The sequence below is a fragment of the Doryrhamphus excisus genome, linkage group LG1 (genome assembly GCF_037039965.1).
Source record: "Doryrhamphus excisus strain RoL-2023G ecotype Guam linkage group LG1, RoL_Dexc_Guam_v1.1, whole genome shotgun sequence".
Lineage (NCBI taxonomy): Eukaryota > Metazoa > Chordata > Actinopteri > Syngnathiformes > Syngnathidae > Doryrhamphus > Doryrhamphus excisus.
The window spans coordinates 13,339,910-13,359,421 of NC_136357.1; the positions used below are offsets into that span (position 1 = coordinate 13,339,910).

The 19,512-nt window shown below is 40.4% G+C and overlaps 1 protein-coding gene across 23 annotated transcripts in view; it reads left to right on the plus strand.

Annotated features, from left to right (window-relative positions):
• shank3a (SH3 and multiple ankyrin repeat domains 3a) overlaps positions 1-19,512 on the plus strand; it is a 237,474-nt gene that overhangs the window by 180,939 nt on the left and 37,023 nt on the right. For all 23 annotated transcript variants that reach the window (XR_009130085.2, XM_078790453.1, XM_078790463.1 and 20 more), the window contains one exon: positions 10,294-10,407. Coding sequence is in view for 22 of the 23 variants with exons in the window: in XM_078790453.1 (XP_078646579.1) it covers positions 10,294-10,407 (114 nt within the window). In the remaining variant the exon portion in view is untranslated. The remainder of the gene's footprint in view (positions 1-10,293; positions 10,408-19,512) is intronic.

Here is a 19,512-nt window from a genome sequence, read left to right on the forward strand (position 1 = left end):
CAAGTAGCCCGTGGACTGTACAAATGAAGCCATGAATAATACATAACATTATTTTGACGATGCAGATTGTTGTTGTTTAGACTGCAATTCATATGCATCTGTGCGTTACCAAGCAACAAGTGCTCGCAGCTCTAACAAGATAGAAGTGAAAAAGATGAACTAGTGCATTTAGCAAACCTCCAAAAAGCCATTTGTTTTCTCTTTCGCCTTCATGGCATGTGTATGTGATTCTTCACAACGTTGCTCAATTTTCTGCTTTTTATCGTTTTCTGGCAAATTAACTGGGATGACAGCCTGAGTGCTAAGTGTGGAATTAGAGTCAATATCAGCTTTAGCTTTCCACTGTGAGCTCAGGGAAAATTAATTAACACCCACTGTCTGCCTGGTAATAATATGAAAGTCCCTACAAGATTTGCAGGCTTTTTTGAGGGGTGTTGCAGCCTAAAATACCTGATTTCGCGGCAGCTCTTTCACAAAGTTGTGGTAAAAGTTGCAATGCTTTGAGGCATTTTTTTTTAATAACATTGCCTCAGCTTGTGATTTTATGAATTCCTCAATGTTTTAAGTGTTCTTTGTAACCTGAACCACAAAAGCAGAGGATTTTAACAAATTTAACAAACTGCTTTATATGAATATTAAGTGCAGAGAACATTTTTGAACAGTAAATTTACAATTTCCCCCAGGATCTTCCAGGCCTTTTTGTCGCTGACATTTTTCCCCAAAATTGCAATGGAAGTTCCAGTGTTTCAGGTGTTTGTTGTGAGAAAATAGTGGTAGAATGTGTAATTATAACAGGAATTTCTTTTAAGTAATTAATGAGGCTGCACAGTGGAGGGGTGGTTAGCGCGCAGGCCACACAGCTAGGACACCTGGGTGGGATTCCCATGTATAAGCAGAGATAAGCAGAGAGCTTATCTGGCTTACAGCCATGTCCATATAAGGAAGTCTGCCCCTCTGTGACATCACAAAGGGGCAGTTTTGCCACGGCTTCTGAAACCTAGCGTTTTGAGCCATCCCAAACTTCTTCCAAGGCTCACTTCCAAATGTGCAAACCTCATTATCAGAAACTTTGGCATCATTTAACACGATAATACAACATTCTAACTACATTTATAGGTCAGAAAAGTGGAAAAAGCATAATAGGTCCCCTTTAAAGTAACAACCCTATAGTCAGCTTAATAATCTTATTACCTCCGCCAAGCACCGCCCAAAGTGCAAGTTAAGTTTTTGCAAGCATTTATCTGTTTCTCTGTCTGTTTGTGTTCAAAATAACTTAAAAAGTTCAGAACGGATTTGGATGAAATTTTCAGGAATTCTCGAAAATGAGATGTGGAAGAACTGATTACATTTGGGGTGTGATCTGGAATTTTTGAAAGGATTCTTTAACATTGCAACACAGGACCATTTCGCCATTTGTGCATGTAACGCTGCAAAAATAGATACAATACTTGAAAAAAATACAGGACCATTTTCCAACAGGTTCTCCAAAATATCAGGAATACTTCCGGTTATTATGATCCAGAATATGAAAAAATATTCTGGTCAACCAAAATAGGAAGGTGCCAACTTATTGAATATTTTGTGGGCAAGTAATAGAACCTTAATGTCACATCTCAAATGAACTGGGAGCCAGTGCAAGTTGGCTCGTACTGGAGAAATATGGTCGAATTTATTCAATGTGGCAAATACATGGACAAGGGTCACAGCGTCAGTAGTGGATAGAATAAGCCATATCTGCGCGATATTGCAAAGATGAGAAAATGCAATTTTGGTCACATTTTTAATGTGCTTTTGAAAGGATGTAGTCGAATGGAACATCATTCATTCATTTTCTACCGCTTTTTCCTAACAAGGGTCGCGGGGGTGCTGGAGCCTATCCCAGCTGTCTTTTGGGCGTGAGGCAGGGTACACCCTGGACTGGTTGCCAGCCAATCACAGGGCACATATAGACAAACAACCATTCACACTCACATTCATACCTATGGACAATTTAGAGTGGCCAATTAACCTAGCATGTTTTTGGAATGTGGGATGAAACCGGAGTATGGAACATCATACCACGATATTTTACAAGTCACTTTGGGTAATGGTGCTTCTATCAAAACTCAGGAGAGTCCTATTTTGTCATGAGTTGTGACATATATTTCACTATATGGTTTAAATCTATTCACACTAAATGTTTTTGCTGTATTATTTGTGTTCTTCTTTATCACATCATGTGTTTTGCAACTGTATGTAGGACAGTATCAAAAGCCTAAGACAAGGTCGTTGATGTCACAGTTCACGCCGTCAATGGGGAGCAAAGCCATGCCCACACACCTCACTGCTCCCTGTAGATCACACCACCTGTCCTCCTACGACACCCTCATTTCCTTGTGTTCTTATTTGCCGAGCCAAGCTGGCAGTCTCATCACTCGCTGGCTGGCTTGCAGAAATTAAAATCCCAGCTTCCGTAACATATTCCTTTTTTTTGCTCCCACCATACTGGCAGCCATTGCAGAGGTCATCAGTTTATGAATAAACATGGAGAAGAAGAGTGCTGCTTATTTGCAGATACAGCCAATGGAAAGAAACACTGATGGCCTTTTGACAGCATGACAACAGATGGTTCCTAGCAACAACAAGCATTTGTTGTCTAGCGCGGTGATGCTTCCTTTTTTACTGTAAAAATATGCACAGGATGACAGAACTTGTATTGTATTTTCCTGATATCTCGAGGAGAAATTGTCATTTTAACACCATCATGTACGTATATACATCAACCGATACATATGCTAAGCTACTGACATTTGCCAGTGAGCAACATGTCATGAACAAGCAATAACTGGATTCAGTTTGTATTACATTAGGCTGTGTCAATAATACTCAACCACCACCCATACATTACAAACATCACAATTGTACAGTTATCTACTACTACTATCTACTACTATTATCTACTACTGCATTTACACTGCAGTGGAACATCTCAGGGAATAATGGAAACGGAAGTCAGCTGTTCCGGGGTCAAGCTATGGCCATCATAATGTTCTAAGTAATCATTTCTTATTCATAACTGTCACACAAGTGGATGAGGTCAAAATTATTGGAATGGCACTGGGAAAGGGAAGTTGATACTGATGCTTATTGATTTGAGGTCTCACAATGTATGCTAACAGCAGGTGGTTTATACTCAAGGCTTTTTTCTTCAGAAATTGCAACTTGTACAATCTTGGGGGCATTTGACATTAGAGGTTGTACTATAAAGGTGCAACTTAAGCATCTTGAGCACAAACCAGTAGTTTACAAAGTCTAAATATAAAAAAATGTATGACATACTGACTTTGGGGGTTTTATTAGTTGTAAGCTATAATCATTACAATTATTAAGAAATGTATTCTTGGAATATTACACATTAATAGTAATGTAATGTAATGTCGGTAGAAAAACAACTTCACTTTTTTAATTAAACTGCTGAAATAAATGCACATATTATAAGATATTCTGTTTTACTGAGATACAGCTATTTTATGAGTAAGGCACTAGGAGTGTTACTATAATAAAGACATGCATCATATTTTTTTTACAAAAGGGCATATTGCGTTAAAAAACCAAAACAGCGTCATTTCAGTGACAATAAATGTAGTGACTTGTTATTACAAAAAGTTGATACATTTTGCAAATGCATATAATTTACAATGGAGGCATTGACTAATTTGGTATGTAGCTGTAAATATATACTGTATATTTATTACTTCATTCATTTTTTGCCGCTTTTCCTCACGAGGGTCGCGGGGGTGCTGTAGCCTATCCCAGCTGTCTTCGGGCAAGAGGCGGGGTACACCCTGGACTGGTCGCCAGCCAACCACAGGGCACATATAGACAAACAACCATTCACACTCACATTCATACCTATGGACAATTTGGAGTCACCAATTAACCTAGCATGTTTTTGGAATGTGGGAGGAAACCGGAGTACCCGGAGAAAACCCACGCATGCACGGGGAGAACATGCAAATTCCACACAGAGAAGGGTGGAATTGAGCCCTTGTCTCCTAGCTGTGAGGTCTGCGCGCTAATCGCCCGCATTTTGCAAATGCATATAATTTACAATGGAGGCATTGACTAATTTGGTATGTAGCTGTATATTTTTTTTAATATATTTATTATATTGATTTTTTTTTGTGATTTTTATTTGCACCAAAGTATTCTACTTCATTCATTCATTAAATTTCTACCGCTTTTCCTCACGAGGGTCGTGGGGGTGCTGGAGCCTATCCCATTATTCTACCTATCACAGTGAATTATTTTCACAGCTAAGCTATCTTTAGATCAGGCCTATGGTAGCTTGGTTCTATTTTGGTCTCCACTTGAGGGTCAAAGCAAGGAGAGATGGAATAAAAGTCAAGTAGGAGATTTTTTTTAAGCCTGTTCAGGGGGGTGGGGTGTGGGGGGTGTAGAGAGGAATCCCTGTGAGTCATGCTTGGAGTTTTCCCTGCCTTTGTGTCTGCATCCCTTCTTTCCTCCTGACTCCTCTCGTCATTCATGAAAATCTGTTTGTCGTCGTAGATTGCTGTGATTTATTTACCTGTCTGACTTTCTCGGTCTGTCTGGGCTGAATGCAGATGAGGTAGCACCACTCCTCATCGCCGCCTCTGCAAAATATACCCGCTCGTCATCCTTACTTGTTTTGATCCAAGCATTTTCTCATTGATGAATCACTAATGCATCGTATTGTACTGACGTTTCCAAGTCTCCTCCTCCTCACGCTTTTTCTTCTGATGTATCTGGTTTGTTCCCCTAAAAGCACTTCTGCTGTGTGTGTGTGTGTGTGTGTGTGTGTGTGTTTGTGTGGTGTGTTACACTGAATGGAAGTGAAGTTTAATAAAGAGAGCAGGCAAGCAAATCTAATAACTGCTCCATTCTGCTTATTGGATTTTTGCTCTCCTCACTCAAGTCGCTTGCACACTTTGCTTCATGCGCATGGCGACATGGCAGCAGCTGTGCGCTGCTAATTGAGAAAGGACTTATCCGGCAACTTCTCGCACACACACTGAAACACTACATTACACCACACACAAGTCATGTTGTTTCCTTTAGCAAGAGCAAGGTGTGATTACAAATGAATGTAGTGATTTTACAGCACTTTTTTTCTCACACCTTACCCTAACCCTAACCCACTGCACAGTGATCCGAAAGCGTACCTGGTTGACACTATTGTCTCACATCTTCTGGAAGACTGAAATGCAGCCTCACTGTGTTTAGAAAATAATTGAGAACATCATGTTTCTATTCAAGCGGTACGGCGGGCGAGTGGTTAGCGCGCAGACCTCACAGCTAGGAGACCGAGGTTCAATTCCACCCTTGGCGTTTAACCCTGGTCCCAAGCACTAATAGGAACCTGGACTAACATTGCGATTCTCCTGGGATTGTTCACATTTTTTTTGTAGTTCGTAGTTTTGATGTGGTTGCATGGTGCTCGAGTGGTTAGCGCGCAGGCCACGCAGCTAGGAGACCCGAGACATGCAGAGACATCTCTGTGTGGAGTTTGCATGTTCTCGCCATGCATGCGTGGGTTTTCTCCGGCTACTCCGGTTTCCTCCCACATTCCAAAAACATGCAAGGTTAATTGGTGACTCCAAATTGTCCATAGGTATGAATGTGAGTGTGAATGGTTGTTTGTCTGTATGTGCCCTGTGATTGGCTGGCAACCAGTCCAGGGTGTACCCCGCCTCTCGCCCGAAGACAGCGAGTCCTCACGCGACCCTCGTGAGGAAAAAGCGGTAGAAAATGAATGAATGAATGTTTCTATTCAAACTATATGACATCCATCCATTCTCTCTACCGCTTATCCTCACTAGAGTTGCGTGTATGCTGGAGCCTATCCCAGCTGTCTTCAGGCGAGAGACACGGTACACCCTGGACTGGTCGCCAGCCAATCACAGGGCACATATAGACAAACAACCATTCACACTCACATTCATACCTATGGACAATTTGGAGTCGCCAATTAACCTAGCATGTTTTTGGAATGTGGGAGGAAACCGGAGTACCCGGAGAAAACCCACACAGAGATGCCTGACCGGGGAATTGAACCCTGGTCTCCTAACTGTCCACTCGGGCACCTTTCCACCATAACAAATATCTTTGTAGCAAAAAGTATAGTTGCTCCTGATACTGCACCGCCACTGAATTTTCCCCGTTGACACTGCTAAGATATTCCATAATGTTTGTCAAGCTTTTCATTTGCTTGTCTTTGTGTTTTCTGGCAGTCAAATGTTCGCATTTGCTTCACCTACTGTTGTATGCAAAAATGTTTCTATGTCCTCACCTCCTCTCTCCTTCATTCATGCAAGGTAATTACACTTACATTGTGTGTGTGTGTGTGTGTGTGCGCACTGAGCATTTAGAGGAACAAAGATGCTGAGATTGCTGCGAGTAAATGAGTGACTCAGCCTGATGCGATAACGTGAAGTAATGGCAAAATTTAAATGAGCTCAACTGGTTTTCAACGCGCACTCGCACACACACACACACACACACACACTTGGACACATATTGCATTGAATCCTGCAGAAAGAAAGTGTGTGTAAAGGGTATAAATAGCTGTGCAGTCCCACAGGTGCTCTTGCCGAAGAGTCGTGACTGACTTAAGCAAGGGCACAACTCAAAGGAACAATTCCATACGCACATACACAATACTTTATCAGTCTTTCCACTACGGCTGAGATACACATCTTTTTTTTTTTTTTGCCCTCTTTGTCAGCTTGTGTCTGTCTTAATCATGTTCACATCTCTTTGTCATTGCTCAGTTGAAACCTCTGTCATGTTCGTTTCCTTTGTTTCATTCTCAGGGGGCTTTCTCTTTTGTGTCGCTGCTGTTTCCTATCTCCGCTTTAACTTTACAGTTGTACTGTACGAACACAATGTCTATAATTATCTATGGTTGGAATACACATAGGAGCTTATTGTGTCCCGATTGGCTTCATTACATCAAATCTTCTCAAGGGAAAATACAATTGAAGAGACTTGGATATATTTTGGCCTACAACCAATCATGATGGTGGTTGAGTGCATGGCTGCTGCCAGGATTGGCGACCTGCGGTTCATCAGGGGAAAGATGAATACCAAAATGTACTGTGACATTGTGGGCCGCATGGTAGTTTTCCACACATGGCAGTTTTGCTTTGCCAAGGAAGATGAAGGTGATGGAATTACCAAGTAGGCTGTATTTCCTCCACACCTGAACCCAACTCAGTACCTGTGGGGCATCCCCAAGTGGAACATCTACCAGCTCCGCCAGTGATGTCATCATGGAGGAGTGGAAGAGGATTCCAGTAACAACATAGTATGCAGCTCTGTTGAATATCCAAGAGGATTAAGGCAGCGCTAATGGTGCTTATTTCAGACATACTTTGAACTTGTTCAGTGTGAGGTGTACTCATTTGTGTTGCCAGCTACTATTTACATTCATTCATTCATTCATTTTCTACCGTTTTTTCCTCACGAGGTTCGCGGGGGTGCGGGAGCCTATCCCAGCTGTCTTTGGGCGAGAGGCGGGGTACACCCTGGACTGGTCGCCAGCCAATCACAGGGCACATATAGACAAACAACCATTCACACTCACATTCATACCTATGGACAATTTGGAGTCACCAATTAACCTAGCATGTTTTTGGAATGTGGGAGGAAACCGGAGTACCCGGAGAAAACCCACGCATGCACAGGGAGAACATGCAAACTCTACACAGAGATGGCCGAGGGTGGAATTGAACCCTGGTGCTACTATTTACTCAATAATGTAAATAATCTAGTATATCCAAGTTTCATGTTTATAATATTATCCCTGAATTATGAGGCGTACCCGAGTACTGGCAATTATTTTTTCTGTGCTCCGATTATCCTCCAATTATTTAGGAGCACCTGTGCTCCTATAGTGAAATACCTCAGTGTTCAACCCTGGTCCCAAGCACTAATAGGAACCTGGACAAACATTGCGATTCTCATGGGATTGTTCACATTTTTTTTGTATTTCGTAGTTTTGATGTGGTTGCATGGTGGTCGAGTGGTTAGCGCGCAGGCCACACAGCTAGGAGACCAGACACATGCAGAGACATCTCTGAGTGGAGTTTGCATGTTCTCCCCGTGCATTGATGGGTTTTCTACTGGTACTCCGGTTTCCTCCCACATTCCAAAAACATGCTAGGTTAATTGGCGACTCCAAATTGTCCATAGGTATGAATGTGAGTGTGAATGGTTGTTTGTCTATATGTGCCCTGTGATTGGCTGGCAACCAGTCCAGGGTGTACCCCGCCTCTCGCCCAAAGACAGCTGGGATAGACTCCAGCCCCCCCACACCCTTGTGAGGATAAGCAGTAGAAAATGGATGAATGAATGAATGTTATTTTCTTTATGCATAATTTTAGCTGTTTGGAAATTAACCAGATCAGCAAATTTTAGTAATCGTGATTTTAGGAATAAAGGGATGTATGTTGTTTATAAGCGGCATTATGGATTATCCTAACTGAGTTACAATCAGAATATTGTATTTATCCCTTAGGGGAAAAAGTGGTTTCTTACTAGATGGTCATCCATTTTCTGATGTGGACCCTTGCAACAGAACATCCCAGACTTATTCTTTGTTATTATTATTAGCATGATACACAGGACATCATCACAGGGATGGCAGGTAGTTTAACATGAACTGTGATGTCACTAATTGAGTGCCTTGTGCAGCGGCCTCGGGTTACATCACCCTGACATCGTCTACGCCAGAGGAAATACACTGCATCATTTAGCAAGCTTTCTGCTGGCTGTAACATCATACTGCCGTATCCTAGCAACCGGTGTAGAAGGAAGGCTTATTCAGGCAAAGCTTCACTTCCAGCTGGTGTGTGTGCATGTGTGTGCATGTCCGCGTGCGTGTGTGTTTGTTACCTTCCTGGGATAATGGATGAATGTTGTAGAAATGAACGTGCTGGCTCAGTCCTGCAGGGACATCAATATCAACTATGCATTCATCTCTCATTACCACAGCAGAACTTAGACTGAATTTTTCTCTTTCGCTTTGCTTTTTGGACTTTCTTGTCCTTTTATCTTTTTTTTTTTTGCACATCATACACCTCAGTGTTAATAGTTCCATTAGTTACACAGCCTTCCCACACCTCAGATTGCTGTGTTTAATCATTAGGAGTGGGTCAGCAAACCCAAGAATTCACTCCTGATGTGGCGCAAGCTTTGTTTTTTTGCCGTGTATTGTCTCATTACACCAGTGTTCAAACGGACTGACGACAGGAAAATACACACGGGTCACTTCTTTAGGCACACCTGCACAATCTAAAGAAATCCTATGATGGCCATACACAATATTACATCTATACTAAAAAGGGGAATAAATAAGATTACAACAAAAGTGCATGTTTGTGGAAGATTTTACAGTAAAAAGTCATAGTATTACCATCTTGAGTTGTTGTTTTACTGGAATAAAGTTGTAATATTACATGATAGAGGTTGTTAATTTCCAAGGAAAAAAGAATTACAAGCAAAAATTGTATTGCAGAAAGAATGGTAATGGTAATGGTTTTATTTCATTTGAACATCCATCAGATTACAATTGAGTGCATCACATAATCAGTTCACAGTTCCACATGTCCAAAAGGAGTAGGAAGAAGCAAAGCTTATTAAATCCTACCCCTCCATCTGGTACTTTTACAATCAGTAACTGTTACATTTGTTCACTTCTTGCTTTCCATTGTACAGTTTAAGTTTTTTTTGTTGTTTTTTTTTAAAATAATGCACCTCGTACTGAAGTACGAGGTGATATGACCATCCAATGACATAATGGGTACCATAGTAAGTGCATTATTTTAGCTGTTTGAAGATGAACTATATCAGCAAGTTTAAGTATTTGTGATTTTAGAAATAAGGAGTTAGTATGTTCTCTGTTCTCTTAATGAATGTGTGATCTCACATACATTATTATCTTATGAAGAAAAAAACTGTAGTAGTAATATTATGTGAATAAAGTAAAGCAATAAAGCATGATGAGCATAAATCTGTAATATGTGGGGGGAAAAAAATATTTGTGAAAAAATGTGTTTTACATTCTCTCTTTTTTTATTACAGCATTTGTACAAGACTATACAAGTGTACTTTTGCCAATCCACTGCCTTCCAAGTCTTGTCTTTCCACACCTTGTATCATCTTGTGTCCTTTTTTGCCCTTCCACATCCTCCCATTAGCAAACACAGCCAGACGTGTTTTACGATCAAGCCCAGATTTCAATCTCTGCCTGTTGTTTATGTGTCTTCCCAGTGTTGAGTATAGGAGAAGGAGGCTTCTGGGAAGGCACCGTCAAAGGGAGGACGGGCTGGTTTCCTGCAGATTGCGTGGAGGAAGTTCAGATGAGGCAGTATGACCCACGGCTAGGTAAGACACACAAATGAACACTGCACAGAGATAATACTGATTGATTGATACTGACAATGAATCCGGTAATGATGACGGCCAGGGATGATGAATGTGTCATCAGTGGCACATTATGGTTCAAGTCTTTGTAAATAAGCACCAGAACGACAGCTTAACACAGCCATGTCGCTGTTTAGACTGTGACTTCATTAGCAGATGGCACGTTTGGTTTGTTGTTACCTCATGGGAAGCAACACGTAAGCTCTGATCAACAACATCTGCTCAACATGTGACAAAATTTAGACACCATGTCTTCATGGCTGTTTTGTCTGATACCATTTCCTCAGCAATTTGTCCATTTTCCAAGTTTTTTGGAGGCTTGCACTTTTGCGGTGAGAGATGAAAAAGGCCGGAATCCCTAAACACTCGATTTAAATGCATTGTTGAGAAAGGATACAAAGCGGCAGGAAGGAAAGGAGGAGGGATAAATGAGGATACGGATGGTGGCGAGGACAGCATAGTAGGGACCGCCAAGCGTGTATTTGATGGTTTGGATGGTGGTATGCATTTGAGTCCATAAATGGACGCTACAAAAACTGAAATCAAGATGAAACAGTTTGCATCATTTTTGACTAGAGTCTGTGTGATCCATTTTGGACTTTTGGTTTGTTATATCCGTTTTCTCTTTGGACTGCTTCACCATTACTCTTGTTAGAGGGAGTTTGAGAGTGCACCTGATTTGTAATTAGCAGCGGTGTAACAATACATCCATGCATCCATTTTCTGTACCGCTTGTCCTCACAAGGGTCGCAGGTATGCTGGAGCCTATCCCAGCTGTCTACACCCTGGACTGGTCGCCAGCCAATCACAGGGCACATATAGACAAACAACCATTCACACTCACATTCATACCTATGGACAATTTGGAGTCGCCAATTAACCTATGCATACCCACTCGGTACGGATTAAAAGTGAAAAACAGGAAGTGTTTCTTCCATCAGCGCACGTCAGTTGAAGGTTATGCACCTCGCAGAGCACAAGAACGCAGTCTGTACCTCGTTCTTTGCGGGAAAACGCAGCGGGTGCCTGCAAAGCCACACTGAGGACGAATAACATCGCTGATTCGTTAACTTATGGGACTTCATTATTTCTCCCAAGTAGCAGTGCTCCAAAGAAAAGGAAAGTGAAAATGAACATGAAAGGAAAAGATGGAGGACAAAAAGACTTTTAGAAGATTACGCATAGGAAAGATGAAGAAGAGCAAATATGGGAGCGTGTGTACAGTGCTAAGGATGTGGATAAATGAACATTTTCTAAACACCTATATGAAGCTCTATAATAAGAACTGTCTTTTGAGAGAAATGTCCAAGAAGCAAAAGATGACATAATGTCTAAAAAATGCTTGTAAGATGAATATATTATACAGGAGATTCATCATTCGACACACTAAAGAAACATACAAACATACACAAAAAAAGAAAAAACATACAAGACATATAAAATTAAGTTGTCAACAATCTTGACAGTGTGTCAGAAAAAATATTATAGTCAATTATTAGACAAAAATAAACATCAGAGCAACTTGGGGCATTATGAGCATTAACAGTATTATGAGGAACAGTTCAAAGAAAGCAGACTACCCTCATTATTTTATGGTTGGAAACACCAATAATGATGATATTAATGAGGCAGTTAAACAACAACTACTTTGTAAATATTGGACCAAAGCTGGTAGGAGAGATTTTTAAATTCTGGACAACGGAGGAAAAGAAGGAAACTATAGACAGGAATCAAAATTCCATGTTTCTCACAGGAAATCATTGATATTGTCAACAATTGTAAAGGAAAAACATCAACTGACTGTAATGGATTTGACAAAAGCCTTCCTTACAATTAATCACAACATCCTAAGAACAAAATTAGAACGGTACGTTATCAGAGGGTAGTTTTGAATTGGGTTAAAAGCTCCCTCGCCAACAGGAAGCAATGTGTGAAGCTAGGAGAGTACACATCTGCAAGTTGAAATATGATATTGTGGAGTACCCCAGGGGTCAATACTGTGACCAAAACTGTTCAACTTGTATATTCATTTTTTTTTGTTTAGTTGTTATTTCTAAGAGGCTGCACAGTGGACGAGTGGTTAGCGCAAAGACCTCACAGCTTGGAGACCAGGGTTCAATTCCACCCTCGGCCATCTCTGTGTGGAGTTTGCATGTTCTCCCCGTGCATGCGTGGGTTTTCTCCGGGTACTCCGGTTTCCTCCCACATTCCAAAAACATGCTAGGTTAATTGGTGACTCCAAATTGTCCATCGGTATGAATGTGAGTGTGAATGGTTGTTTGTCTATATGTGCCCTGTGATTGGCTGGTGTCCAGTCCAGGGTGTACCCCGCCTCTTGCCCGAAGACAGCTGGGATAGGCTCCAGCACCTCGTGAGGAAAAGCAGTAGAAAATGAATGAATGTTATTTCTAAAATGTGCCACAGTACCTTAAACACACATATACATTTTTATACATGTACATATATTTTTCTAAGGAGGTTTTGAAATCAAGCAGCAATGCTACAGTATTACACTTTTAGTGTACTATAGTGTAAGTGTATATACAGTATCACAGTATATACACTTTTTACAGAATAAGGCGTTGCTAAATTAATCTCTTCCTCAGACTCATCAACTGTAATTTAACAACACAAGAGAAAAATACACACATCTACACACACACACAGACAAGCTTTTGTTTACCTGAAGGGAGGCATTGAGGCGTCTGACAGTTAGGGCAATATGTCTCAGCCTAGTGAAGCAGGGAAGATGAGTTAACCCCCTTTCTGGCTCTCTTTTTAGCGCTTACCAGTCATCCCTCCATCTTTTTGCTGTAAAACGGAATGATAGACCCTTGGAAGTCAAACAAGGATTCTTCTTTTAAAAAAAAAATGTGCCTTCATTTTGAGGAAGTGAGTAGGCTACTTCAGATTTGATGGTGCCCTCCGAGCTCCGCGTAGCCAACCATTTATCTTCAGTTGGTGCCTGTGAGGGGGTGAAAAATGGCGGCTGTGATGGCCGGGGTGAAAAAGGACGAAACAAGGTGGGGAGAAGGCGTGATGGAGAAGATGGCGGTACAGAGCAAATGCTATTGATTGAGCTCATTAGGAGTGATGCAGTGTTTGGTACGAGCTGTGTTTGCTATATTTGTTATTTGGACTCATTAAACATGGAATCATGGCCTCAATACCTGGCGTCGATCACGTGCTCACGCTGGCGGCCTGTATGGGAGCTTAATGGTTTACACGTGCTAATGGAGGGGATAATGATGTGGGCTTGAACTTGTCTTGGCCTTTCTAATGACGCCTGCAAAATAGCTGCGGGCCACTCATTTTCACCGATAGCACAGTTAATCTCTTGGCTGCAATCTGCTGGGATCATACAGACTGCAAAGCCCGCCCTACATCCTGCTGTCAACCAATAGGAAACCATCAGATAAATGAAGCACCGATGCCTTTATTTTTCACAGGAGTACTACACCTACAGCCTTCGGGAACGTAATCATTTTTCTCGGTGATGGAAAAAGCAATACAGAGAGCTTTAACAAGCATGCTTTTCCTTTCTCTTTGTGCTCATTCACGCCATCCCCACCGCGGCACACTTGAATGACTCACAGCCGCATGAATCAGCCCAGCCGGCCCAGCCGCAGCTATTTTTAGCACGGCCATTAAGAAGTTTTGGAATGTGTCTGCACTCCCTCGGAATGCTTAAACATCAGCGTTGCTGCGGCAGTGTGTAGGAGAGAGAAAGAGAGAGGATGATGCAATGAACAAGTGAGGGAACACTTGCGGGGAGTCACCTGCTGACAACAGCAGCAGCCACAATATTAGGTACATTTCATTCCATTTCGAGAGCCTTGAGATAATGTGGTTTCACAGTCGTGTGATATCACCTAAAGCAGTTTACATTTTAAGTAGGACTGTCAAATGATTAAATGTTTAAGTCAGATTAATCACAGTTTTCAAATTAATTAATCATGATTAATCACCATTCTCACTATGTCTAAAATATGCCAATTTTACCGTATTTTTATTGAAAGAAAGCCAAATTATGGGATTATTTGTATGTATTAACAGCGCAAAATTTTAAATCAAATTAAGAGATGGCACACATATCTGAAAATCTATTTACCAAACACTGCGACCCGAGTGAGGATGAAATGTAAAGAACTGCAAAGAACAGAACTCGATGCGGGCGTCCATCTGTCTCTATTTCTCTGTACTTGCTTCATTCATTCTGAAACGTTCCTCCTTTGACAAAGAAAACAAACTGAAACTATCACTCGCATACTGTGATCATTCAGCAACAACACAACATTTTGGCATGGCTACCATTTTAATGAAAATATACTGAATCAAGTTGATGATCCACCTTTGTTTAGTCAGCTTTATCTTAGAGATGTCACCCCGATGACATCACTCCTGGAAATGAGGCCGAGCTGCAAGCTAATTTGTCATGGCTGGCACCATGAAATATCAATGTCATTTTTCAGATTTTACCATTCAATTTCAAAAACCAAACAACGTAAACCTACAAGTTACTGACTCATTGGCTGACTTACGTACATTCTTTATTGAGGGTGACTGATAAATAACTGCTAATAAAGTTGTGATTGCCAGCAATTTGATTAAAGGTCCAAGTAAAACTATAAAATGTATTTTTCAGTTTAACAGATTCATGGGATTTACATTATTTCATGGCAAAAATTGCCTTTGCTTCTGTTCATTTTGTTTTTGTGTTACGTTTTTGGACAAATTAATTAAGAAAACATATCCGTCTATATTCCAAGGCGTGACACATTTCCTATCAAACTTTCTACCTTCAACAAAAGGTAGTGTGAGTCTAGTCTAAATGTTTTCCCTGGAGTTCTGTCATATATATATATATTTTATTTTATACTATATTATTATATTCATTCATTCATTCATTTTCTACCGCTTTTTCCTCACGAGGGTCGCGGGGGGTGCTGGAGCCTATCCCAGCTGTCTTCGGGCGAGAGGCGGGGTATATTATTATATATAATATATATTTATAATATATATATATTATAATATATATATATATATTATATTTTATACTATTTTATACTACGTATAGTCTTATAGTCTATTATATACTATGTAATCATACACACACTTCACTTATTGTTTATGCAGTGTGTGTTGAGTCAGCAGCGAGATTAGCATAGCGGACTAATCCATTTTATTAGAACGTGAGTGAGGCACAGACTATAAACTACACTTTGCAAGATGTGTCTTTGGTATTAAAGTTGAGCTGAGTCAGCGCTATCGACTGGCAGCTGAAAGGGAGTCCTGCTCACTTTAAAATTGTAAAAAAAAAAAAAAAAAAAAAGCCCATATGGAGCATCCAAGATTCCAAGATGTCAGAGCATGTGTGTGTGATGGCTTTTCATCAGGAGTCAGTCAGGTGTGATGCACCACGTCTCTCACTCTGCAGAGGAGCCAACCTTATCACATCATAATAGACGCCAGCCGCAATGGGAAGAATGAATCAAAGCTCAAGCAGGTGTGCGAGAGGAGAAGATGTATGACTTCTCTTCTTCATTTGACCGGGACGAGGGGGGGACAGCAGGTCACACACACACATTTATGCACGTAAACACTTTCGTGTGACTGTCAAGTCTGTTCTACAGTTCAGTTCTGTTTGTTTATTTTGAAGATGCATAGAAAGTTACATAGGGATACAACAGTTCCACGATTCAACGTGTCCAAAAAGGAGTCGGAAGAAGCAGATCTTGTTTAATCCTACCCTAATCGATAACTATTGGTAGCAATATTAAAGCAAAATTACAGTATATTGATGCTTTAAACCAGGGGTCTCAAACTCAATTTACTTGGGGGCCACTGGAGCGAGACTGGGCTGCATCAGGTTTTCCAAAAAAAAAAAAAAAAACTCATTTATTAAAAACAGAAAAATGAATAAACTTTGCTTTGGTTTTGATTTTCTACAATAAAAGCTCTGATAAAACGTTCCACTGTCAAATATCTTACTTTTTATTTTTCTACACAAAATAAGATGAAAAATTAATAAACAAATCAAGAATAAAGAAAATCAATCAATCAGTAATTAATAAATAAATATAATAATAATAATAATAAAACTGCAAATAATAAAAACTTAAGAAACCACATATAGTTGGTGGGTAGAAAAATTATTTTTTTCAGATTAAAATTAACAAAGCATTATTAGAGCCCTGTAGACATGACAAAACACGACTATAGTCACATTTATACTCTTTTTATTTACAACATATTGCGCAACTGCAGGGTCTTGAGACACATGCTAACTCGCAAACTAGAGCGCTAGCGACCTAAACGGTAGCCTTCAAGTTATTTCCTTTAAACTTAAATAGCCAAAAACTTACCACTTCCACACGGATAGGGAGGATAACTATTAACAGTTATTTAACCTTTAACATGAACATTAATCAAACGTAATAATTTTTTCTGGGTACATGATACCATACAGCATCCATATCAAACTTGCGCGGGCCGCACTAACATTAAACTTTCATATCAAGGCGGGGGCCTCAAACTAGTGTCCTGTGGGCCACATTTGGTTCGCGGGCTGCGTGTTTGAGACCCCTGCTTTAAACGTTTAAATTCTTATAGAAAAGAAAAGGCAATTGTTACATAATGCCTCTTGTTTCCTAATATATACAGTGTGGTAATGTGTGTGTGTGTGTGTATTGACCTTGACTTAAAGGCATAGAGAAATAAGCCGTGAAATTGTTTGGAAGGCTTCTCCACAACTTGGCCTCTGTTGTTGTGTGGATATGAGTGAATTATTCAAGGCTTCCACCACTTTGACAGAGCAGCTGTATTTTTGGTCTATGACGACACTTAGGCTGTAACAACGAGCTCTCCAAAGGCTCTTCAAGCAAACCAACCAAAATCTGAGAGACAGAGAGAGCGAGAGAGACAGCGGAGATGTGAAGCAGTTGTTTGCTGGAGGCTGAAAGAGAATGGGACAAAAAAGAAACAGCGGGAAGTCTGGCACAGTTTTCCGTGCTAGTGATCTAACTCTTACGGAACAAGAGGAGAAATTGGGGTGAAAGGATGCCAACATCTCCAGGCGAGCATAGAGGGTCGGCGTCACTGAGTGTTTTTTTTCCTCAATATGTCCTCCCGAGTCAGTTGCTGGTTGGAGAACTGAGTCTTGTGTCTTGTAAACCGTAGGCTGACAGAATGGACTGCTGTCCAGTCATGGTCCTTGATCTGCCTATAATGTGTAGCAGGATCCATGGGGTGGTAACAGTCGTGAAGGCGGAGCCACCAAATGCTTTTTATGGTGACTTTTACTGGGGTAAGTCACCTTGTCAACTTATACTCATAACACATGGCTGTTTTTTTACGTCAAAAACTAGCATAGGTTCAGTTTTGATCGACACACTTAAAGGTATTACTTTATTAATCAATCACGATTGGTTCCAGACCCGACGAAAAGTCAATGTTCTTTATAAATGGAACATTTTCATAGTTACGGCATAGAAAACCTGTGTATGATTTTTCTTAATACCTTTTTTAACATTATTAGAGCCATATAGACGTGACTTATCACCCACACATTCCTACTACCCAATATAGTAGACTGTAGTAGACTTACTTGAAGGGCAGTATAATCAATGGCGGACAGGAAGTGACATAGTTACTGAGTTAACGTTAAACTTGTTCAATTAGCCATTTTTATGCTTCATTTGCACCAAAAATGCATACATTCTGCTTAAATATGCATATTTTCTGACTAGTTTTAAGCAAAATGGACAACCACTAATAAGGGATGATTTACATATTTTTTTAAATGCAATGTAGTATTACAGTATTTTTCAACCATTTGAAATGTTCCTATTATGTCCCATTATAAGATATTGGAAGTGTGCTGCCAAAACTTCAAAATGATGGAATTTGAACAGTTTAAAAGTGGTTTTATCAAGCCCTACTAGGAATTTTGTGTCTGCAACTTTAATGCTAATCAGCTATTTTTATGTCTCTATGAAGCGTAATTGTGGACTTATCCACTTTTGGCATATACACTGTAACACTGCACTTGTACAACATAAAAGATGTCATATACATGAGATGCAGATACACTTTCCAGTAACAAAAAATATTTCTTCAACAAAAAGGGTCCACAGTAGGGCAAAGTACAAACAGGAGGATAACTTGAAACCAAACACTTTCGCTATGCAGAGTCCAAAAGTAGAACATAACACAGAACAAAAAACACTGCAGGCAAAAAATAAGAAACAAAGTTTAAAACACTGCGGACAAAAGATCATGCAGGCAGAACAACAAGACAACAAGTAACAAAAATTCAAGGTAGAAAAGTCTAAAGGGCTGGTACTTACAATGAGCGCTAAAAGCCAGAAAGCAGGGATGCAAAAGGGCTAACATGTTGCAGAGCAAGCGGAGGGCGTGTATCATGAGTAAGGCATGGGGGACAATCTGGCAACAAGTCACACCAGCCAGAGGTGCGCTACAATGGAAAGTCAGAAGGCGGCAGCAGAGCAACAAGCTCAGCTGATTCACTGAAAATGAAGCTACCATGTCTGTAGCCGACGGATGTATACGTAGTTGGCTTTATTTTAATATGTGTAGCGAAGCCTGCTTTTTTGTTATTATGTATATGATATTTATTCTTAATGATGGTCCCCTATTGGTGGGCGTTTCTCCTCTCACTTTTCTCTCATTTTCACTTTTGTGGCAACAGCCTTACTGCCACCAGAGCACCCTGCTTTGCACTAACCAGCTACAAGTGACTGACTAGAGTATGGTGTATTCTTCAACGTGCTGTATCAAAATTAAGGATAAAAATGATGAAAAGAAAATGCAGGATGCCCAGATTTCTAGTCCACAAAAAATGGCAAAAAATGTTTCTCAGACTTTCCAGTGGAACACACCTCGACCAACACCCTACTTTGTCATTTAGCTGTCAGGACTGTTTGACAGAATGTCGCCTCTTTTTATCAAAGTTAGACATTTACACGTCTCTGCTGGCTTCCCATCACAGTTTTTTCCCCAATGCTTTCACTCTTTTACCCTGAAATCTGTCTCTGATCATTATTT